Source organism: Nicotiana tomentosiformis, chromosome 6 (genome assembly GCF_000390325.3).
Source record: "Nicotiana tomentosiformis chromosome 6, ASM39032v3, whole genome shotgun sequence".
In the NCBI taxonomy this organism is placed as follows: Eukaryota; Viridiplantae; Streptophyta; class Magnoliopsida; order Solanales; family Solanaceae; genus Nicotiana; species Nicotiana tomentosiformis.
In genome coordinates this window covers 49063257-49087979 of record NC_090817.1, presented here as the reverse complement: position 1 = coordinate 49087979, position 24723 = coordinate 49063257, and the positions used below count along the sequence as shown (strand labels likewise).

The window sequence follows — 24723 nt, the reverse complement described above, 5'->3', positions numbered from 1 at the left end:
AGTAAGTTCATTTTTTATTTATAGTTTAAATTACAATTAGCAATCAAAACTCAAAATTCTATTTTCACACTTTATTTATCTATCAATATTTATACAATTACATAAGTACGAAACTTCAACACAAAATATTGATTGACTTTCTTACTCTCTGTAAGTAAATTCGATGTTGGACAAAACTGTAATTACAGTTAATTTTTAGGTCTTCATTATTTATTTTATTCGTTGTTTGGCCTTTCAGTGTCTCTTCCTCTAAATCATATTATTATTTATCGTTTTCAAGAATTTATAAATTCCTTTTTATTTCATCACACAATCAAATTATTTAATACTAATATTCATGTAATTTTCTTAAAATTATGTACTCAAACATAGTGTACACGCGCAAAACACTTATCTTAAAACTATATATATACCTACCTGACTTGATCTAATCCCTTCAATCGAAGAATACCAAATACTCTTGTAAATCTGGATAAAGAGAATCTTACCCTACCATTTAGATGGGAAACAAAATTCCATATATATGTGTGTGTATGTGTATATATATACCTACATGACTTAATCTAATCCCTTCAATCGAAGAATACCAAATACTCTTGTAAATCTGGATAAAGAGAATCTTACCCTACCATTTGATGGGAAACAAAATTCCATCTTCTGTACATCACTATATACCCAGTTTCATATTCATGCAAAAAGTACTTCACATTCCGCCATTTCCACTCCAGGGAAACAAGAAACTCCAAACTAGAAAAGATTCTTGCTAACACCATTAACATCAAAATGCATCGACATAATGGAATTAGTAAAATGCTAAATGCAGGCTTGGAATGTGAAAGTATTTCTACAATTGTTTTCGATACAGACATAGAATTTCATTTAAAACCAGGATACAAAACTCTACTTGAAGAACCAATGATCCTTGATTACACAATAGTAATAATAATAATAATCAATAAAAAGGATCTATCTTATCCAATGTCGACCAAGTACATGTCAACTGAGAAATTAGCTTTTCATGCTGCCAAAGAACCTAGACAGTGGCAAAGGACCATCAGCTTCTTCATCGTCACTGGTCGATTGCTTTGACTTCGACTGGTGCTTCTTTTCTTTCTTCCTTCTCTTGGACTTAGATCTTGATTTTCTGGATTCTCTATCATCATCGTCAGAACTTGAAGATTCAGAGGATGAACTTGAAGAGCTAGATTCGGAATATCTCCTTGAATGCTGAATTAGGTAAGTATATGTGTCATTGAGATGTTGACAATTTATTCAAATATAAATCGACAAGTCCACAGTAACTTGTAAATTCTTAAGCCAAAATGTACAAGTAATTAAGAAAAAGTTTGTGCGGTGTCTAACTTACAATAGCTCTACAAGCTAAAGCGCAGTAGACATTTCCATTATCTATTGTAATCTAGTGGAATAAAACATTGCGTTTAATTTCTCGTACTAATGTCTGCAAGTCTAAGATATTTTTCAGACTCAAATACCAATATAAGATTTAACTTTTCCTTTGTAATTGTTGAAGGTCAATACTTGTGAGGATAGAAAAAATGGAAAATACATCTGCCATTTCCTTCAATTGAGATCTTTTACACACAAAACCTTCAAGAAAAGAAAAACAAAATTCAAAATTTCAAAGCTTTAGTTCTTGTTAGTTAGTTAGTTGTTATGTAAATAAGCATAGTCCTACATGGACTATGCTTGTTTAAACGCAATGTTTTATTCCACTAGGAGAGCTACCATTTAAATGTCTTGGAGTGCCCTTGTCTTCTAAGAAACTGTCTATACAACAATGGATGCCATTGATTGAGAAGATCACTGCCAGACTTAACTGTTGGACAGACTGGACAGACTTAACTGTTGGACGGCCAAATTCCTATCATGCAGTGGAAGACTTCAGCTACTTAAGAGAGTGGTATTTGAAATGTAAACATACTGGGCGCAGGTGTTTCTATTGCCAAAGAAGATCATCAAATTAATTGTCACAGCCTGCAGAACTTTTCCATGGACAGGAAGCAGTGAACCATCTAGGAGAGCCTTGATAGCTTGGGATACAATTTGTATGCCAATGTCAGCAGGTGGGCTAAATGTTCTTGATATTTACTCCTAGAATAAGGCTGCCCTATGCAAGCTGCCGTGGGCTATAACTACAAAGAAGGATACTCTGTGGATCCAAGGGATCCATAGCTTCTACATTAAAGACCAAATAGTTATGGCTATGGGTACTCCTAAGTAGGCTTGTTGGCTCGTTAGGGAGATATTTGATACTAGGGACTGGTTCATCCAAAAAAGACCCACTGATGATTTGAGCAGCTACTATAAGCAAGGAAAATTCAGCATCAAGCAGCTCTATATTGAGACAAGGCCTCAATACCAGAAGAGTCCCCGGAAAAGATTAACCATAGGATCTAAAGCATTGCTAAAACATCAGTTCATTCTTTGGCTGGCATTACATAGAAGATTAGCCACAATTGATCGACTACAGAAATGGGGAATATCAGTAACAAGGGACTGTGTATTATGTGGAAAATACATTGAGGAGACAATGGAACATCTGATGTTTGAATGTGATTACTCCAGAATTATCTAGGCTACATTACTACAATGGATAGGAGAAAAACACCAGATAGGAAGTTGGGATGAGGAGATTGTATGGATAACAAGGAGGGCTACTACCAAAGTCAGAGGTGATATGCTAGTGTTTCTATTTGCAGCAGTGGTCTACTACACCTGGGCAGAGAGGAACCACAGAAGATTTCAAGGAAAGATGATAACCTGCACTCAGAGGATCAAAGATATTGTACTGGATTTGCACATCCGGGGCAGACAGAATTCAAATGGCAAAAAGAATTAGAAAGGCTACATAGCTTCCCTAGCTAGTTTAAATTGATTGCAAGGGTACACAACAAAGGCTAGGTACTCTTAGTAGCAGGAAAAAATGTTTGGTCTATTCTTTTTTTTTTAATCTGTTTTTTTATAGGTATTAGATAGGGTCTAGCTCTAGAGTCCAATTGAGCTAGCGGGTGTAAATACTTATACTTGGTTAAATAAAATTTGACAGTTTAACCAAAAAAAAAATAGTCCTACATGGAATAGGAGTAGCGTAGATATTGTGTATTGTTATAAATAGGAATACTTGTATTATAGTTAGGATACATCAATGACATAATATTTTCCCGTGTATTATTTCTCACATGGAACCAGAGTCGTGGTGGTGAGACACATGAGAACCAGAATACGGCAGAAAGTCATCGTGCCTCATTTTTCCGGTGACTTTTCACGACTGTCTAGCGTCATCTCTCTCCGTCAGTGTTGTGCAAAATCCAACACTACCACAAGATCGGTCATCATCCGGCGACCAAACCCCACTCAACCTCTCCGGCAGAAGTAGCCTCACGCGCCCTTACGCGCCGTCAGACGCTATGGTTCCGGCGAGTACGACTATTTCCAACCATTTTTTGGAGAAGTTCCTTGAGGACAGTTTGCTCGCCTACTAATTCCGACTCTACCCATTCATCACATTCCGACAACTTTTTTATTTTCCGACGATTGTTTCAGTTTCCGGCGACTACAGTGTATTTTTTCTGTTGCTTGTTCATTGTTTTTGTGACCTAACACAATTTTGGACCAACTTTGCCACCAATTTTGTGACTTCGTAATTATTTGATCCAATCATGTCTCTCGGACTTGATGCTTTTGGCTCCAAGAACAGTGGAGTTGGAAATTCAGCCTTTATGATTACTTCTCAACCCCTACTTGGAAGTTTAAATTATTTATCTTGGGCTTCGTCTTTAGAGTTGTGGTGTAAAGGTCAAGGTGTTCAAGATCACTTAACCAAAAAGGCTAGTAAGGGAGATGAAAAGGCCAAAGCACAATGGGAAAGATCGATGCTCAGTTATGTAGCATTTGTGGTGATCTATTAATTCCATATCGATGCCTTTGTTTCGTCCATTCCAAGTATGTCATTTAGTTTGGGAAAAGGCTCGTAGTTTATACACTAATGGCATATCTCATTTCTATGATGTGATATCGCGGATGACGAATTTGAAGAAACATGAATTGGATATGTCTACTTACTTGGGACAAGTACAGGAAGAATTTGAGAAGTTGATGCCAGTTTCTGCTAGTGTTGAAAAGCAACAAGAGCAACAACAAAAGATGTTTCTAGTTCTTACACTTGTTGGACTTCCTAATGACCTTGATTCAGTGCGTGACTAGATTCTGGCTAGTCCGACTGTCCCTACAGTTGATGAATTGTTCTCTCGATTACTTCGCCTTGCTGCAGTACCAAGTCACCCAATGATCTCATCACAGACACTTGACTCCTCTGTTCTTGCATCCAAGACAGTGGAAAATCGGGCATCTCAAACTATGGAGAATAGACGAGGAGGAGGTCGTTTTGGGAGATCTAGACCCAAGTGTTCTTATTGTCATAAACTTGGACACACTCGTGAAGTGTGCTATTCTTTACATGGTCGACCACCTAAAAATGCTTATGTTGCTCAGACTGAGACTAGACTACAGGTAACCAGGGATTTTCTTTATCTGAAGGGGAATATAATGAGTTCCATCCGTATCGAGCAAGTAAGCAAACATCTCTACAAGTAGCCTCGGTTGCTTAGACTGATACTTCTGTTGTTGGTAATTCTTTTGCTTGTATTTTCCAGTCTAGTACTCTTGGACCATGGATCATGGACTCAGGCGCTTCTTATCATATCTCTGGTAATAAATCACGTTTGTCAAATATTGTGTATTCACAGTCTCTTCCCATTGTTGCTTTAGCCAATGGGTTTCAAACTAAAGCAGAAGGAGTTGGACAAGCTAATCCCCTATTTTTTGTCACTCTAGATTCTGTTCTTTATGTCCCTGGCTGTCCTTTTAGTCTTGCATCTGTTAGTCGTTTGACTCGTGCTCTCCATTGTGGTACATAATTTATTGATGATTCTTTTATTATGCAGGACCGCCGTACGGGACAGACGATTGGCACAGGGCGCGAATCAGAAGACCTTTACTACCTTGACTCACTAAATCGCTCAACAGCATGTCTAGTTACAGATCCTCCAGACCTAATTCACAGACGTTTAGGACATCCGAGTTTATCCAAGTTTCAGAAGATGGTGCCTAGTTTGTCTAGTTTGTGAGTCGTGTCAGCTTGGGAAAAATACCTAAGCCTCTTTTCCACGTAGTGTTGAGAGTCATGCAGAGTTTGTTTCTCTTTTGTTCATTCTGATATATGGGGTCCTACAAGAGTTTGTTCAACCTTGAGAGTTCGTTATTTTGTTAGTTTCGTTGATGATTATTCAAGATGTACTTGGCTTTTCTTAATGAAAGATCGTTCTGAGTTGTTTCTAGAATTTTTGTGCTGTAATCAAAAATCAATTTGATGTTTCTATTCGCACTTTTCGTAGTGATAATGCCGTAGTATATTTATCCTCTCAGTTTCAACAGTTTATGACTTCTCAAGAAATTATTCATCACACATCTTGTATACCCCTCAGCAAAATAGGGTTGCAGAGAGAAAGAACAGGCACTTCGTTGAGACAGCTCTCACACTTCTTATTGAATCTCGTATTCCGTTGTGTTTTTGGGGCGATGCAGTTCTTACAGCATGTTATTTGATTAATCGGATACCTTCATCTCCCATCCAGAATCAGATTCTGTATCCAGTATTGTTTTCCCAGTCACCTTTATACTCTCTCCCCCCTCGTGTTTTTGGGAGCACATGTTTCGTTCATAACTTAGCCCATGGAAAAGATAAGTTAGCTCCTCGTGCTCTCAAGCGTGTCTTCCTTGGTTATTCTCGTGTTCAGGAGGGATATCGTTGTTACTCACTTGATCTTCGTAGGTAATTTATGTCAGTTGGCGTCACTTTTTTTGAGTCTAAACCTTTCTTTACCGCTTCTGACCACTTTGATATATTTGAGGTCTTACCTATACCGACCTTTGAGGAGTTTACTATAGCTCCTCCTCCACCTTCAGCCACAGAAGTCTTACCCATACCAACCGTTGAAGAGTCTAGTATTGCTCATCCTAGATCCCCAGTCACAGGAATACCACTCTTGACTTATTGTCGTCGTCCGCGCCCAGCATCAGGCCCAGCTGATTCACGTCATGCACCTGACCCTGCTCTTACTGCGGACTTGTCTCTTCCTAGTACACTGATTGCACTTTGGAAAGGTATACGGACTTGATCTTAATCCCCATTATGTCGGTTTAAGTTATCATCGTCTGTCATCACCCCATTATGTTTTTATATCTTCTTTGTCCTTTGTTTCCATCCCTAAGTCTACAGGTGAAGCATTGTTTCAACCAGGATGGCGACAAGCTATGATTGAAGAGATGTCTGCTTTACATACGAGTGGTACTTTGGAGCTTGTTCCTCTTCCTTCAGGTAAATCTATTGTTGGTTGTCGTTGGGTTTATGCAGTCAAAGTGGGTCCGGATGGCCAGGCTGATCGACTTAAGGCCCGTCTTGTTGCCAAAAAGTATACTCAGATATTTGGGCTCGATTATAGTGATACTTTCTCTTCCGTAGCTAAAATACCATCAGTCCGCCTTTTTCTATCCATGGTTGTTGTTCGCCATTGGCCTCTCTATTAGCTGGACATTAAGAATGTTTTTCTTCACGGTGATCTAGAGGATGAAGTTTATATGGAGCAACCACCTGTTTTTGTTGCTCAGGGGGAGTCTCGTGGTCTTGTATTTCGCTTGCGCCGGTTACTTTATGGTTTAAAGCAGTAACCTCGAGCCTGGCTTGGTAAGTTCAGCACAGTTATCCAGGAGTTTGGCATGACTCGGAGTGAAGCTGATCACTCCGTGTTTTATCGGCATTCTGCTTCAAGTCTCTGTATTTATCTAGTGGTCTATGTTGACGATATTGTTATTACTGGCAATGATCAGGATGGTATTACTAAATTGAAGCAACATCTTTTTCAATACTTTCAGATTAAGGATCTGGGCAGATTAAAGCATTTTCTGGGTATTGAGGTCGCTTAGTCTAGCTCAGGTACTGTGATCTCACAACGGAAGTATGCCTTAGACATTCTTGAGGAGACAAGAATGATAGGTTGTAAACCTGTTGACACTCCGATGGATCCGAATTCTAAACTTCTGCCAAGACAGGGGGAGCCGCTTAGCGATCCTACAAAATATAAGCGGATGGTTGGTAAATTAAATTATTTCATAGTGACTAGACTAGACCTGACATTTCCTTTCATGTGAGTGTTGTAAGTCAGTATATGGATTCTCCCTCTGGATAGTCATTAGGATGCAGTTGTCCGCATTCTTCGGTATATAAAAATTGGCTCCAGGAAAAGGGTTATTGTTTGAGGATCGAGGCCATGAGCAGATCGTTTGATACTCAGATGCTGATTGAGCAGGATCACCTTCAGATAGACGTTCTACGTCTGGATATTGTGTTTTAGTAGGAGGCAATTTGGTATCTTGGAAGAGCAAGAAACAGAATGCAGTTGCTCGGTCTAGTGCAGAAGCAGAATATCGAGCAATGGTTATGGCAACATGTGAGCTAGTTTGGATCAAACAATTGCTCAAGGAGTTGAAATTTGGTAAAATCAACCAGATGGAACTTGTGTGCGATAATCAAGCTGTCATCCATATTGCATCAAATCCGATGTTCCATGAGAGAACTAAACCCCCTCACTGGTCCATATTGCATCAAATCAACCAGATGGAACTTGTGTGCGATAATCAAGCTGCCATCCATATTGCATCAAATCCGGTGTTCCATGAGAGAACTAAACCCCCTCACTTCGTCAGAGAAAAGATACTCTGAGGAGATATTGCTACAAAGTTTGTGAAGTCGAATGAACAGCTTGCAGAATTTTTCACCAAGCCCCTCGCTGGTCCTCGTATTAGTTATATATGTAACAAGCTCGGTACATATGATTTGTATGCACCGACTTGAGGGGAATTGTTAGTTAGTTAGTTGTTATGCAAATAAGCATAGTCCTACATGGAATAGAAGTAGCGTAGGTATTATGTATTGTTATAAATAGGGGTACTTGAATCATAGTTAGGGTACATCAATAACATAATATTTTCCCGTGTATTATTTCTTACAGTTATGAACAGAGGTCCTTTCTATTTCTACTTAGCTACTTGTATAAATAGTTTTTTTAAAGGCATCATTGCTTTGTTAAAGTATAAAACTGTAGTTTGATAGACAAAAAAGCAGAACATGCACCTCCCTATGCATCATGGTTGTAGAGGTACCTTAAAGCAAATTGACCCTTCAGATGAAAGAAATGACTGGCAAGTGTTAAGTTAAACATGGGTCAAGTAACGAATAGTTGGGAGAACGGAATGTTGTGCAGAGGGCAAAATGGAGATAGTGAGATAGTGGATGAAAGAGAAAAATCAGGGACAAATCGGAGAAATAAGAAAATGCGCGACAGGAGGAACAAGAAGGTCGCAAGGGAGGGAGACGAAAGGAATAATTTATCAACATGAGTTCAGATGCAAATTCTTGTGTCCGGAATCTTCCGGATGGAGTTTGAGGGGTTTGAGAAAAGAGAAATAAAACTCTTATCTGACATAGAGCAACGAAAGTGAGAAGCAGGTAATGAAGGTATGGTGAAGGATAAAATAAAAGTGAAGGAACAAAAAGATTGGAATGCTCATCAATTATGAAACACGTGTTAGTCGTTATATGTGTGGAGGGCGTGGAATGAAGAGATTTGTGGGGGGGTCTCTTAGTGTGGTTGCAACTAAAAGAGGGGGAAATACCAGAATCTTTTGTGGGAAGTGTATGGAGAGTTGCAGGGTAGAAGACGGGCGGGAGATTCCATGGGTTATTGGCAGAGATCTGACAAATTTTTTATCTAGACAGAGTGGGAGGAGACAGTTCCAGAGACCATCCACGTACCTCTTCCTCGCTCACATTAGACCATATACCCATCTTGCTAGTGGTAGTAGGATGGAAGAGGTTGAAAACATTTTCAGATTTGAAAAGAAGTGGTCGCGTCACACAACTAAGGAAATAGCAGGTAATTGGTGGGGAAGTTGATTGAGTCCAAGTACACCCATACTTCTCTTTGGCAGGGGAATTATATCTGTTTAAAAATGAAGTAAGAAAGTGGAGCAGTAAAGTTTTTCGGAGGGTAGAAACAAAGGTGAGGTGTCTAATGAACGAACTCAGAGGAAGAAATGAAAGAGGGGAAGATGGATTTAAAAAGGGTAGAGAAAATGAAGAAGTGAAGGGGGAGTTACCAAATATGACAATTGGCAAACAGATAAAAAAAAATAACGGTGTTGCGACTAAAAAAATGTGACTGTGTCTGCCATGTTAATTTTGCATTGATTAGCTTACACTAACAGAAGAGATTTGTGAACATAATTGAGGTGGACAAATAAAGTAAGAGGAAAAAGAGGAAGTAAGAGAGCTATTAAGGTCTTCTACAGACAATTGTATAAAGAATTAGAGAAGATACCAAAACTAGGAGTGAATTTTAGCAACAAACGGGAGGAAATAAGAGTGTTCGGGGAGAGAGTTCACGAAAAAGGATTTGTAGCGTAGGTATTATGTATTGTTATAAATAGGGGTACTTGAATCATAGTTAGGGTACATCAATAACATAATATTTTCCCGTGTATTATTTCTTACAGTTATGAACAGAGGTCCTTTCTATTTCTACTTAGCTACTTGTATAAATAGTTTTTTTAAAGGCATCATTGCTTTGTTAAAGTATAAAACTGTAGTTTGATAGACAAAAAAGCAGAACATGCACCTCCCTATGCATCATGGTTGTAGAGGTACCTTAAAGCAAATTGACTCTTCAGATGAAAGAAATGACTGGCAAGTGTTAAGTTAAACATGGGTCAAGTAACGAATAGTTAGGAGAACGGAATGTTGTGCAGAGGGCAAAATGGAGATAGTGAGATAGTGGATGAAAGAGAAAAATCGGGGACAAATCGGAGAAATAAGAAAATGCTCGACAGGAGGAACAAGAAGGTTGGAAGGGAGGGAGACGAAAGGAATAATTTATCAACATGAGTTCAGATGCAAATTCTTGTGTCCGGAATCTTCCGGATGGAGTTTGAGGGGTTTGAGAAAAGAGAAATAAAACTCTTATCTGACATAGAGCAACGAAAGTGAGAAGCAGGTAATGAAGGTATGGTGAAGGATAAAATAAAAGTGAAGGAACTAAAAGATTGGAATGCTCATCAATTATGAAACACGTGTTAGTCGTTATATGTGTGGAGGGCGTGGAATGAAGAGATTTGTGGGGGGGTCTCTTAGTGTGGTTGCAACTAAAAGAGGGGGAAATACCAGAATCTTTTGTGGGAAGTGTATGGAGAGTTGCAGGGTAGAAGACGGGCGGGAGATTCCATGGGTTATTGGCAGAGATCTGACAAATTTTTTATCTAGACAGAGTGGGAGGAGACAGTTCCAGAGACCATCCACGTACCTCTTCCTCGCTCACATTAAACCATATACCCATCTTGCTAGTGGTAGTAGGATGGAAGAGGTTGAAAACATTTTCAGATTTGAAAAGAAGTGGTCGCGTCACACAACTAAGGAAATAGCAGGTAATTGGTGGGGAAGTTGATTGAGTCCAAGTACACCCATACTTCTCTTTGGCAGGGGAATTATATCTGTTTAAAAATGAAGTAAGAAAGTGGAGCAGTAAAGTTTTTCGGAGGGTAGAAACAAAGGTGAGGTGTCTAATGAACGAACTCAGAGGAAGATATGAAAGAGGGGAAGATGGATTTAAAAAGGGTAGAGAAAATGAAGAAGTGAAGGGGGAGTTACCAAATATGACAATTGGCAAACAGATAAAAAAAAATAACGGTGTTGCGACTAAAAAAATGTGACTGTGTCTGCCATGTTAATTTTGCATTGATTAGCTTACACTAACAGAAGAGATTTGTGAACATAATTGAGGTGGACAAATAAAGTAAGAGGAAAAAGAGGAAGTAAGAGAGCTATTAAGGTCTTCTACAGACAATTGTATAAAGAATTAGAGAAGATACCAAAACTAGGAGTGAATTTTAGCAACATACGGGAGGAAATAAGAGTGTTCGGGGAGAGAGTTCACGGAAAAGGAATTGTAGCGTAGGTATTGTGTATTGTTATAAATAGGGTACTTGAATCATAGTTAGGGTACATCAATAACATAATATTTTCCCGTGTATTATTTCTTACAGTTATGAACAGAGGTCCTTTCTATTTCTACTTAGCTACTTGTATAAATAGTTTTTTTAAAGGCATCATTGCTTTGTTAAAGTATAACACTGTAGTTTGATAGACAAAAAAGCAGAACATGCACCTCCCTATGCATCATGGTTGTAGAGGTACCTTAAAGCAAATTGACTCTTCAGATGAAAGAAATGACTGGCAAGTGTTAAGTTAAACATGGGTCAAGTAACGAATAGTTGGGAGAACGGAATGTTGTGCAGAGGGCAAAATGGAGATAGTGAGATAGTGGATGAAAGGGAAAAATCGGGGACAAATCGGAGAAATAAGAAAATGCTCGACAGGAGGAACAAGAAGGTTGGAAGGGAGGGAGACGAAAGGAATAATTTATCAACATGAGTTCAGATGCAAATTCTTGTGTCCGGAATCTTCCGGATGGAGTTTGAGGGGTTTGAGGAAAGAGTAATAAAACTCTTATCTGACATAGAGCAACGAAAGTGAGAAGCAGGTAATGAAGGTATGGTGAAGGATAAAATAAAAGTGAAGGAACTAAAAGATTGGAATGCTCATCAATTATGAAACACGTGTTAGTCGTTATATGTGTGGAGGGCGTGGAATGAAGAGATTTGTGGGGGGGTCTCTTAGTGTGGTTGCAACTAAAAGAGGGGGAAATACCAGAATATTTTGTGGGAAGTGTATGGAGAGTTGCAGGGTAGAAGACGGGCGGGAGATTCCAAGGGTTATTGGCAGAGATCTGACAAATTTTTTATCTAGACAGAGTGGGAGGAGACAGTTCCAGAGACCATCCACGTACCTCTTCCTCGCTCACATTAGACCATATACCCATCTTGCTAGTGGTAGTAGGATGGAAGAGGTTGAAAACATTTTCAGATTTGAAAAGAAGTGGTCGCGTCACACAACTAAGGAAATAGCAGGTAATTGGTGGGGAAGTTGATTGAGTCCAAGTACACCCATACTTCTCTTTGGCAGGGGAATTATATCTGTTTAAAAATGAAGTAAGAAAGTGGAGCAGTAAAGTTTTTCGGAGGCTAGAAACAAAGGTGAGGTGTCTAATGAACGAACTCAGAGGAAGAAATGAAAGAGGGGAAGATGGATTTAAAAAGGGTAGAGAAAATGAAGAAGTGAAGGGGGAGTTACCAAATATGACAATTGGCAAACAGAAAAAAAAAAATAACGGTGTTGCGACTAAAAAAATGTGACTGTGTCTGCCATGTTAATTTTGCATTGATTAGCTTACACTAACAGAAGAGATTTGTGAACATAATTGAGGTGGACAAATAAAGTAAGAGGAAAAAGAGGAAGTAAGAGAGCTATTAAGGTCTTCTACAGACAATTGTATAAAGAATTAGAGAAGATACCAAAACTAGGAGTGAATTTTAGCAACATACGGGAGGAAATAAGAGTGTTCGGGGAGAGAGTTCACGGAAAAGGATTTGTAGCGTAGGTATTGTGGATTGTTATAAATAGGGGTACTTGAATCATAGTTAGGGTACATCAATAACATAATATTTTCCCGTGTATTATTTCTTACAGTTATGAACAGAGGTCCTTTCTATTTCTACTTAGCTACTTGTATAAATAGTTTTTTTAAAGGCATCATTGCTTTGTTAAAGTATAAAACTGTAGTTTGATAGACAAAAAAGCAGAACATGCACCTCCCTATGCATCATGGTTGTAAAGGTACCTTAAAGCAAAATGACTCTTCAGATGAAAGAAATGACTGGCAAGTGTTAATTTAAAAATGGGTCAAGTAACGAATAGTTGAGAGAACGGAATGTTGTGCAGAGGGCAAAATGGAGATAGTAAGATAGTGGATGAAAGGGAACAATCGGGGACAAATCGGAGAAATAAGAAAATGCTCCACAGGAGGAACAAGAAGGTTGGAAGGGAGGGAGACGAAAGGAATAATTTATCAACATGAGTTCAGATGCAAATTCTTGTGTCCGGAATCTTCCGGATGGAGTTTGAGGGGTTTGAGGAAAGAGTAATAAAACTCTTATCTGACATAGAGCAACGAAAGTGAGAAGCAGGTAATGAAGGTATGGTGAAGGATAAAATAAAAGTAAAGGAACTAAAAGATTGGAATGCTCATCAATTATGAAACACATGTTAGTCGTTATATGTGTGGAGGGCGTGGAATGAAGAGATTTGTGGGGGGGTCTCTTAGTGTGGTTGCAACTGAAAAAGGGGGAAATACCAGAATCTTTTGTGGGAAGTGTATGGAGAGTTGCAGGATAGAAGACGGGCGGGAGATTCCATGGGTTATTGGCAGAGATCTGACAAATTTTTATCTAGACAGAGCAGTGTTATAAATAGCGCTCGCCTCAGCGCTAATAGCGTGAGGCGAGGCGAGGCGAGACAGTGTCGCCACAGAGCCTCTATTGCGTTGCGTTTTGAAATAGCGCTCGCCTCTGCCTGCGTGGCGAGAGGCGACAATGTCGCGAGAAGCGACCATAGCGTCGCCTTTTGTTTTTTTTAAAAAAAAAAGAAAAAAAGCAAAGACTCAACAAAAAGGGTCGTGATTAGGGCTTGACAACATATCTTCTTCAACTTGAACAAAACAACAGAGCTTCTTTGAGACTTTGACGTTCTAAACTCGCGAGCCATCGTCTTCTTCTTTCAGAAGCTTGAGGTTCCAGCCATTGAAAGTCCAGGTATGCTTCTTCTCCTTTCTTCTTTCTTCTTTTTTCTTTCTTCTTTCTTCTTCTTCTTCTTCTTTCTATTTTTTTTCCTCTGTTTTTTGTCGAAAAGAACAGAAACAGAGGTCTGTTTTCTGCTCTATTTTTCGAGCAAAATACAGAGGTTTCTTCTTCTCCTTTCTTCTTTCTTCTTTTTTCTTTCTTCTTTCTTCTTTCTCCTTTCTCCTTCTTCTTCTTCTTCTTCTTTCTATTTTTTTTCCTCTGTTTTTTGTCGAAAAGAACAGAAACAGAGGTCTGTTTTCTGCTCTATTTTTCGAGCAAAATACAGAGGTTTCTTCTTCTCTTAACAGAAAGAGAGGTCTGTTTTTGTGCTCTATTTTTTTTGGTTCTGTTTTGGCAAAATAACAGAGGTTTTGAAGCTCTGTTTTTGCAAAATTACAGAGGTTGTTTCGAAGCCCTGTTTTTGCAAAATAACAGAGGTTGCTTCTTCTCTTAACAAACTTTCTGTTTCTTTCAGGCCCCTTTTTTTTTTTTTTTTCAATTATTGACTTATAGTCTCTTATAGAGTAGAATTAATTGCATATTGACTTGATAATTTTTTTTTCAATAAAACAGCGTTGAAATGTCATCCGATAGTAATAAACGAAATGATATAGCTTGGAATTATGCTATACAAGGCTCATCAAGATCCGCAATTAAATGTGTGTTTTGTGAAAAAACATATAATGGTGGGATAACTCGTCACAAGCAACATTTGATAGGCGGATTTAAAAATGTAGTACAATGTCCCCTTTGTCCGCCCGAGGTTAGGGAGGAAGTAAAAGCGTTTGTTGATAAGAAAAATGTGACAAGAACTCAAATGAATTTTGAAGCATCGGTGAATCTAATTGATGAAGATGATGAAATGGATGAAGATGGTGAAATGAGACCTCCCCCCCCCACAAAAAAACTCATAAGATATCTTCAAATAGTTCTAGTGGGTCATCCACGACGGCACGTACAGTGACAAAAGGTCCTCTCAATCTTTATTTCTCGGCAAAACAACAAGAAAAGGGAAAAGGTGAAGAAGGTCTAGGTTTAGAAGCCAAGAAGATTTTGAGAGACCGCGCCGTAAGTGCCTTTGCAGCATGGATGTATGATGCAGGGCTTCCTTTCAACTGTGTTAACTACAAAACTTTTGATAAATTCATTGAAGCTGTAGGACAATATGGCCCAGGAATGAAGCCTCCTAGCTATCATGAAGTTAGAGTAACTCATCTTAAAAAAGAGGTGAAGAAGATAGACCAAATTATTGAGGAGCATAAAGTGGAATGGAACAAGTTTGGATGTTCCATTATGATGGATAAATGGACAGCACGGAATGGAAAAATGATCATAAATGTGTTGGTGAACTCTCCAAGAGGGAGTGTTTTTCTTGAATCTCACGATGCTAGCAACTCTTCTACGGATGGAAGCAAAATGTACAGCTTGTTTAGAAAGACTATTGATAAAATTGGAAAGGAAAATGTTGTACAAATTGTTACAGATAATGCTAGTGAGAATGTTAGTGCGGGTAGGATGATGGAAGCTATGTATCCACACATTTATTGGACTCCATGTGCTGCCCATTGTATCAACTTGATGTTTGGTGACATATTCAAGGAAAACCCATATGCTTCAGGTAACTTTAATATAGTTATTTATACTTATGTCCTATCCTATTAAGTATTAACTATAAAATTGTTATTGTTACTTTTACAGTTTTCACTAAGGCCATCAGGATATATTCTTACATCAGTCAGAGGCCGTTGTTGTTGAATTTGATGAGGAAATTCACAAATGAAAGAAATTTGGTGAGACCGGCCAAGACTAGATTTGCAACTGCTTTCTTAACTTTGCATAGTTTTTACTTGCAAAAGAAAAAATTGAGAAAGCTAGTTCTTTCAAATGAATGGAAAGATAATAGATATGCAAAGGAAGTTGCGGGAAAAGAAACTGCCAAAGTTCTTATTTCTCCATCATTCTGGAATGACGTCGTTCGGGCTCTTAAAGTTGGTGGTCCTTTGATTAAGGTACTTCGTATGGTGGATGGGGAGAGAAAACCACCAATGGGCTATCTTTATGAGGCTATGGATAGAGCCAAAGAGACTATTGCAGCGTCATTTGAGGGAGATGTTAGAAAATATGAGAAAGTTTTTGAGATAATTGATATCAGGTGGGAGAATCAACTCCATCGACCTTTGCATGCAGCAGGCCATCTTCTGAACCCGGGATTATTTTACAAGAACACTAGAGATGAAACTTTGGCTTCAGAGGTGTGGATTGGATACCATGCATGTCTTGAGAAGTTGGTCCCTAATTCAGCGACGATAGATCAAATAGGGGAGGAGTTTGGTAGGTACTCACAAGCAGAGGGCCTATTTGGTTTACAAGCGGCCATTAGAGCCAGAGACATAAGGTCGCCAGGTAACTAACTTTAATATAGATATCCTTATAACTTTAAATTAATTTATTTGATTTATACTTATTAACTTTTAAAATATTTTTCTATAGTTGAATGGTGGAAGCAATTTGGACATCAAACTCCAAACTTGCAAAAGTTTGCCATCAAAGTACTAAGCCTAACTTGTAGTGCATCTGGATGCGAGAGAAATTGGAGCGTATTTGAGCATGTAAGAAGTAGATTTATTATATTAATATATTTTATATTGTATTATTATTAGTATCGATTAATTAATCTAAACAACTTATGCGCAGATTCACTCCAAGAAAAGGAATAGGCTTGAGCTATCGCGTCTCAATGATCTAGTGTATATTAAATACAATAGAACATTGAGGCGACGTTATGAAGCTCGCGATACCATTGATCCAATTTTGTTGGACAACATTGACGAGGCAAATGAATGGTTAACTGGAGCCCCCCAAAATCATGAAGATGAACAAGTGTATGAAGGAGATGATCTTGATTGGGGTACTGTTTCTATGGCGATTGGAGTTGAGGAGAATATCTATGGTCTTAGAGGGAGTTCTTCAAGTTACAAGGGAAAGGGAGTAGCAAGTTCAAGCCGGTCCCTAATTGATGAAAACTCCGAGGATGAAGAAGATGATAGCCAATATAATGCTAACATTCATGAAGTTGTAGAATTTGAAAATCTTGAAGAAGAATAGACGTTGCTTGTTTTAGACTATTAGACTTTAGTTTATGAATCTACTATGAGTCTATGACTATCTATTGAGTCTTTAATTTTTGAATAATATATTTATTAATATACTATTGTTATTGAGTTTTTAGTTATATGTATATAATATTTTATGTTTTTGTATAAATTGTCGCTTCACATCAAAAAGGCGAGCGCTTCGCTACGCGCCTCTCGCCTCAGTGAAGCGGGCCCTCGTCGCTATTTGTCGCCGCCCGCTATCCAAAACACTGAGACAGAGTGGGAGGAGACAGTTCCAGAGACCATCCACGTACCTCTTCCTCGCTCACATTAGACCATATACCCATCTTGCTAGTGGTAGTAGGATGGAAGAGGTTGAAAACATTTTCAGATTTGAAAAGAAGTGGTCGCGTCACACAACTAAGGAAATAGCAGGTAATTGGTGGGGAAGTTGATTGAGTCCAAGTACACCCATACTTCTCTTTGGCAGGGGAATTATATCTGTTTAAAAATGAAGTAAGAAAGTGGAGCAGTAAAGTTTTTCGGAGGGTAGAAACAAAGGTGAGGTGTCTAATGAACGAACTCAGAGGAAGAAATGAAAGAGGGGAAGATGGATTTAAAAAGGGTAGAGAAAATGAAGAAGTGAAGGGGGAGTTACCAAATATGACAATTGGCAAACAGATAAAAAAAAATAACGGTGTTGCGACTAAAAAAATGTGACTGTGTCTGCCATGTTAATTTTGCATTGATTAGCTTACACTAACAGAAGAGATTTGTGAACATAATTGAGGTGGACAAATAAAGTAAGAGGAAAAAGAGGAAGTAAGAGAGCTATTAAGGTCTTCTACAGACAATTGTATAAAGAATTAGAGAAGATACCAAAACTAGGAGCGAATTTTAGCAACATACGGGAAGAAATAAGAGTGTTCGGGGAGAGAGTTCACGGAGGAGGATTTGTAGCGTAGATATTGTGTATTGTTATAAATAGGGATACTTGAATCATAGTTAGGGTACATCAATAACATAATATTTTCCCGTGTATTATTTCTCACAGTTCTGAACAGAGGTCCTTTCTATTTCTACTTAGCTACTTGTATAAATAGTTTTTTTAAAGGCATCATTGCTTTGTTAAAGTATAAAACTGTAGTTTGATAGACAAAAAAGCAGAACATGCACCTCCCTATGCATCATGGTTGTAAAGGTACCTTAAAGCAAAATGACTCTTCAGATGAAAGAAATGACTGGCAAGTGTTAAGTTAAACATGGGTCAAGTAACGAATAGTTGGGAGAACAGAATGTTGTGCAGAGGGCAAAATGGAGATAGTAAGATAGTGGATGAAAGGGAAAAATCGGGGACAAATCGGAGAAATAAGAAAATGCTCGACAGGAGGAACAAGAAGGTTGGAAGAGAGGGAGACGAAAGGAATAATTTATCAACATGAGTTCAGATGCAAATTCTTGTGTCCGGAATCTTCCGGATGGAGTTTGAGGGGTTTGAGGAAAGAGTAATAAAACTCTTATCTGACATAGAGCAACGAAAGTGAGAAGCAGGTAATGAAGGTATGGTGAAGGATAAAATAAAAGTAAAGGAACTAAAAGATTGGAATGCTCATCAATTATGAAACACATGTTAGTCGTTATATGTGTGGAGGGCGTGGAATGAAGAGATTTGTGGGGGGGTCTCTTAGTGTGGTTGCAACTAAAAAAGGGAAATACCAGAATCTTTTGTGGGAAGTGTATGGAGAGTTGCAGGGTAGAAGACGGGCGGGAGATTCCATGGGTTATTGGCAGAGATCTGACAAATTTTTTATCTAGACAGAGTGGGAGGAGACAGTTCCAGAGACCATCCACGTACCTCTTCCTCGCTCACATTAGACCATATACCCATCTTGCTAGTGGTAGTAGGATGGAAGAGGTTGAAAACATTTTCAGATTTGAAAAAAAGTGGTCGCGGCACACAACTAAGGAAATAGCAGGTAATCGGTGGGGAAGTTGATTGAGTCCAAGTACACCCATACTTCTCTTTGGCAAGGGAATTATATCTGTTTAAAAATGAAGTAAGAAAGTGGAGCAGTAAAGTTTTTCGGAGGGTAGAAACAAAGGTGAGGTGTCTAATGAACGAACTTAGAGGAAGAAATGAAAGAGGGGAAGATGGATTTAAAAAGGGTAGAGAAAATGAAGAAGTGAAGGGGGAGTTACCAAATATGACAATTGGCAAACAGATAAAAAAAATAACGGTGTTGCGACTAAAAAAATGTGACTGTGTCTGCCATGTTAATTTTGTATTGATTAGATTACACTAACAGAAGAGATTTGTGAACATAATTGAGGTGGACAAATAAAGTAAGAGGAAAAAGAGGAAGTAAGAGAGCTATTAAGGTCTTCTACAGACAATTGTATAAAGAATTAGAGAAGATACCAAAACTAGGAGTGAATTTTAGCAACATACGGGAGGAAATAAGAGTGTTCGGGGAGAGAGTTCACGGAGGAGGATTTGTAGCGTAGGTATTGTGTATTGTTATAAATAGGGGTACTTGAATCATAGTTAGGGTACATCAATAACATAATATTTTCCCGTGTATTATTTCTCACAGTTCAGAACAGAGGTCCTTTCTATTTCTACTTAGCTACTTGTATAAATAGTTTTTTTAAAGGCATCATTGCTTTGTTAAAGTATAAAACTGTAGTTTGATAGACAAAAAAGCAGAACATGCACCTCCCTATGCATCATGGTTGTAAAGGTACCTTAAAGCAAAATGACTCTTCAGATGAAAGAAATGACTGGCAAGTGTTAAGTTAAACATGGGTCAAGTAACGAATAGTTGGGAGAACAGAATGTTGTGCAGAGGGCAAAATGGAGATAGTAAGATAGTGGATGAAAGGGAAAAATCGGGGACAAATCGGAGAAATAAGAAAATGCTCGACAGGAGGAACAAGAAGGTTGGAAGGGAGGGAGACGAAAGGAATAATTTATCAACATGAGTTCAGATGCAAATTCTTGTGTCCGGAATCTTCCGGATGGAGTTTGAGGGGTTTGAGGAAAGAGTAATAATATTCTTATCTGACATAGAGCAACGAAAGTGAGAAGTAGGTAATGAAGGTATGGTGAAGGATAAAATAAAAGTAAAGGAACTAAAAGATTGGAATGCTCATCAATTATGAAACACATGTTAGTCGTTATATGTGTGGAGGGCGTGGAATGAAGAGATTTGTGGGGGGGTCTCTTAGTGTGGTTGCAACTAAAAAAGGGGGAAATACCAAAATCTTTTGTGGGAAGTGTATGGAGAGTTGCAGGGTAGAAGACGGGCGGGAGATTCCATGGGTTATTGGCAGAGATCTGACAAATTTTTTATCTAGACAGAGTGGGAGGAGACAGTTCCAGAGACCATCCACGTACCTCTTCCTCGCTCACATTAGACCATATACCCATCTTGCTAGTGGTAGTATGATGGAAGAGGTTGAAAACATTTTCAGATTTGAAAAAAAGTGGTCGCGGCACACAACTAAGGAAATAGCAGGTAATTGGCGGGGAAGTTGATTGAGTCCAAGTACACCCATACTTCTCTTTGGCAAGGGAATTATATCTGTTTAAAAATGAAGTAAGAAAGTGGAGCAGTAAAGTTTTTCGGAGGGTAGAAACAAAGGTGAGGTGTCTAATGAACGAACTCAGAGGAAGAAATGAAAGAGGAGAAGATGGATTTAAAAAGGGTAGAGAAAATGAAGAAGTGAAGGGGGAGTTACCAAATATGACAATTGGCAAACAGATAAAAAAAAATAACGGTGTTGCGACTAAAAAAATGTGACTGTGTCTGCCATGTTAATTTTGCATTGATTAGCTTACACTAACAGAAGAGATTTGTGAACATAATTGAGGTGGACAAATAAAGTAAGAGGAAAAAGAGGAAGTAAGAGAGCTATTAAGGTCTTCTACAGACAATTGTATAAAGAATTAGAGAAGATACCAAAACTAGGAGTGAATTTTAGCAACAAACGGGAGGAAATAAGAGTGTTCGGGGAGAGAGTTCACGGAAAAGGATTTGTAGCATAGGTATTGTGGATTGTTATAAATAGGGGTACTTGAATCATAGTTAGGGTACATCAATAACATAATATTTTCCCGTGTATTATTTCTTACAGTTATGAACAGAGGTCCTTTCTATTTCTACTTAGCTACTTGTATAAATAGTTTTTTTAAAGGCATCATTGCTTTGTTAAACTATAAAATTGTAGCTTGATAGACAAAAAAGCAGAACATGCACCTCCCTATGCATCATGGTTGTAGAGGTACCTTAAAGCAAATTGACTCTTCAGATGAAAGAAATGACTGGCAAGTGTTAAGTTAAACATGGGTCAAGTAACGAATAGTTGAGAGAACGGAATGTTGTGCAGAGGGCAAAATGGAGATAGTAAGATAGTGGATGAAAGGGAAAAATCGAGGACAAATCAGAGAAATAAGAAAATGCTCGACAGGAGGAACAAGAAGGTTGGAAGGGAGGGAGACGAAAGGAATAATTTATCAACATGAGTTCAGATGCAAATTCTTGTGTCCGGAATCTTCCGGATGGAGTTTGAGGGGTTTGAGGAAAGAGTAATAAAACTCTTATCTGACATAGAGCAACGAAAGTGAGAAGCAGGTAATGAAGGTATGGTGAAGGATAAAATAAAAGTGAAGGAACTAAAAGATTGGAATGCTCATCAATTATGAAACACATGTTAGTCGTTATATGTGTGGAGGGCGTGGAATGAAGAGATTTGTGGGGGGGTCTCTTAGTGTGGTTGCAACTAAAAGAGGGGGAAATACCAGAATCTTTTGTGGGAAGTGTATGGAGAGTTGCAGGGTAGAAGACGGGCGGGAGATTCCATGGGTTATTGGCAGAGATCTGACAAATTTTTTATCTAGACAGAGTGGGAGGAGACAGTTCCAGAGACCATCCACGTACCTCTTCCTCGCTCACATTAGACCATATACCCATCTTGCTAGTGGTAGTAGGATGGAAGAGGTTGAAAACATTTTCAGATTTGAAAAGAAGTGGTCGCGTCACACAACTAAGGAAATAGCAGGTAATTGGTGGGGAAGTTGATTGAGTCCAAGTACACCTATACTTCTCTTTGGCAGGGGAATTATATCTGTTTAAAAATGAAGTAAGAAAGTGGAGCAGTAAAGTTTTTCGGAGGGTAGAAACAAAGGTGAGGTGTCTAATGAACGAACTCAGAGGAAGAAATGAAAGAGGGGAAGATGGATTTAAAAAGGGTAGAGAAAATGAAGAAGTGAAGGGGGAGTTACCAAATATGATAATTGGCAAACAGATAAAAAAAAAATAACGGTGTTGCGACTAAAGAAATGTGACTGTGTCTGCCATGTTAATTTTGCATTGATTAGCTTACACTAACAGAAGAGATTTAGGTGGACAAATAAAGTAAGAGGAAAAAGAGGAAGTAAGAGAGCTATTAAGGTCTTCTACAGACAATTGTATAAAGAATTAGAGAAGATACCAAAACTAGGAGTGAATTTTAGCAACAAACGGGAGGAAATAAGAGTGTTCGGGGAGAGAGTTCACGGAAAGGATTTGTAGCGTAGGTACTGTGTATTGTTATAAATAGGGGTACTTGAATCATAGTTAGGGTACATCAATAACATAATATTTTCCCGTGTATTATTTCTTACAGTTATGAACAGAGGTCCTTTCTATTTCTACTTAGCTACTTGTATAAATAGTTTTTTTAAAGGCATCATTGCTTTGTTAAAGTATAAAACTGTAGTTTGATAGACAAAAAAGCAGAACATGCACCTCCCTATGCATCATGGTTGTAGAGGTACCTTAAAGCAAATTGACTCTTCAGATGAAAGAAATGACTGGCAAGTGTTAAGTTAAACATGGGTCAAGTAACGAATAGTTGGGAGAACGGAATGTTGTGCAGAGGGCAAAATGGAGATAGTGAGATAGTAGATGAAAGGGAAAAATCGGGGACAAATCGGAGAAATAAGAAAATGCTCGACAGGAGGAACAAGAAGGTTGGAAGGGAGGGAGACGAAAGGAATAATTTATCAACATGAGTTCAGATGCAAATTCTTGTGTCCGGAATCTTCCGGATGGAGTTTGAGGGGTTTGAGGAAAGAGTAATAAAACTCTTATCTGACATAGAGCAACGAAAGTGAGAAGCAGGTAATGAAGGTATGGTGAAGGATAAAATAAAAGTAAAGGAACTAAAAGATTGGAATGCTCATCAATTATGAAACACATGTTAGTCGTTATATGTGTGGAGGGCGTGGAATGAAGAGATTTGTGGGGGGGTCTCTTAGTGTGGTTGCAACTGAAAAAGGGGGAAATACCAGAATCTTTTGTGGGAAGTGTATGGAGAGTTGCAGGATAGAAGACGGGCGGGAGATTCCATGGGTTATTGGCAGAGATCTGACAAATTTTTATCTAGACAGAGCAGTGTTATAAATAGCGCTCGCCTCAGCGCTAATAGCGTGAGGCGAGGCGAGGCGAGACAGTGTCGCCACAGAGCCACTGTTGCGTTGCGTTTCGAAATAGCGCTCGCCTCTGCCTGCGTGGCGAGAGGCGACAGTGTCGCGAGAAGCGACCATAGCGTCGCCTTTTGTTTTTTTAAAAAAAAAAGAAAAAAAGCAAAGACTCAACAAAAAGGGTCGTGATTAGGGCTTGACAACATATCTTCTTCAACTTGAACAAAACAACAGAGCTTCTTTGAGACTTTGACGTTCTAAACTCGCGAGCCATCGTCTTCTTCTTTCAGAAGCTTGAGGTTCCAGCCATTGAAAGTCCAGGTATGCTTCTTCTCATTTCTTCTTTCTTCTTTTTTCTTTCTTCTTCTTTCTTCTTCTTCTTCTTTCTATTTTTTTTCCTCTGTTTTTTGTCGAAAAGAACAGAAACAGAGGTCTGTTTTCTGCTCTATTTTTCGAGCAAAATACAGAGGTTTCTTCTTCTCCTTTCTTCTTTCTTCTTTTTTCTTTCTTCTTTCTTCTTTCTCCTTTCTCCTTCTTCTTCTTCTTCTTCCTATTTTTTTTCCTGTTTTTTGTCGAAAAGAACAGAAACAGAGGTCTGTTTTCTGCTCTATTTTTCGAGCAAAATACAGAGGTTTCTTCTTCTCTTAACAGAAAGAGAGGTCTGTTTTTGTGCTCTATTTTTTTTGGTTCTGTTTTGGCAAAATAACAGAGGTTTTAAAGCTCTGTTTTTGCAAAATTACAGAGGTTGTTTCGAAGCCCTGTTTTTGCAAAATAACAGAGGTTGCTTCTTCTCTTAACAAACTTTCTGTTTCTTTCAGGCCCCGTTTTTTTTTTTTTCAATTATTGACTTATAGTCTCTTATAGAGTAGAATTAATTGCATATTGACTTGATAATTTTTTTTTCAATAAAACAGCGTTGAAATGTCATCCGATAGTAATAAACGAAATGATATAGCTTGGAATTATGCTATACAAGGCTCATCAAGATCCGCAATTAAATGTGTGTTTTGTGAAAAAACATATAATGGTGGGATAACTCGTCACAAGCAACATTTGATAGGTGGATTTAAAAATGTAGTACAATGTCCCCTTTGTCCGCCCGAGGTTAGGGAGGAAGTAAAAGCGTTTGTTGATAAGAAAAATGTGACAAGAACTCAAATGAATTTTGAAGCATCGGTGAATCTAATTGATGAAGATGATGAAATGGATGAAGATGGTGAAATGAGACCTCCCCCCCCAAAAAACTCATAAGATATCTTCAAATAGTTCTAGTGGGTCATCCACGACGGCACGTACAGT

The 24723-nt window shown here is 38.4% G+C and overlaps 2 protein-coding genes across 4 annotated transcripts in view; one reads left to right on the top strand and one right to left on the bottom strand.

The window, feature by feature from the left end:
* Positions 1-772: 772 nt before the first annotated feature.
* LOC104106207 (uncharacterized) overlaps positions 773-24723 on the bottom strand; it is a 38899-nt gene continuing 14948 nt past the window's right edge. For all 3 annotated transcript variants that reach the window (XM_070177341.1, XM_070177342.1, XM_070177343.1), the window contains one exon: positions 773-1227. In XM_070177341.1, the coding sequence (XP_070033442.1) occupies positions 1009-1227 (219 nt within the window). In that variant the 3' untranslated portion in view covers positions 773-1008. The remainder of the gene's footprint in view (positions 1228-24723) is intronic.
* Positions 15600-16988, top strand: LOC104114544 (uncharacterized). Its single transcript, XM_070177339.1, has 3 exons — positions 15600-16266; positions 16354-16472; positions 16558-16988. Exons 1-3 carry the CDS (start codon positions 15624-15626, stop codon positions 16966-16968), a joined length of 1173 nt encoding a protein of 390 aa, XP_070033440.1. The 5' UTR covers positions 15600-15623; the 3' UTR covers positions 16969-16988.

What these genes read in the sequence shown, in the direction of transcription:
- LOC104114544 (XM_070177339.1), top strand. Translation starts at nt 15,624, where the DNA reads ATGAGGAAATTCACAAATGAAAGAAATTTGGTGAGACCGGCCAAGACT. An exon ending in CAGAGACATAAGGTCGCCAG is followed by an intron (nt 16,267 to 16,353) that starts GTAACTAACTTT and finishes ATTTTTCTATAG; the next exon opens with TTGAATGGTGGAAGCAATTT. An exon ending in ATTGGAGCGTATTTGAGCAT is followed by an intron (nt 16,473 to 16,557) that starts GTAAGAAGTAGA and finishes ACTTATGCGCAG; the next exon opens with ATTCACTCCAAGAAAAGGAA.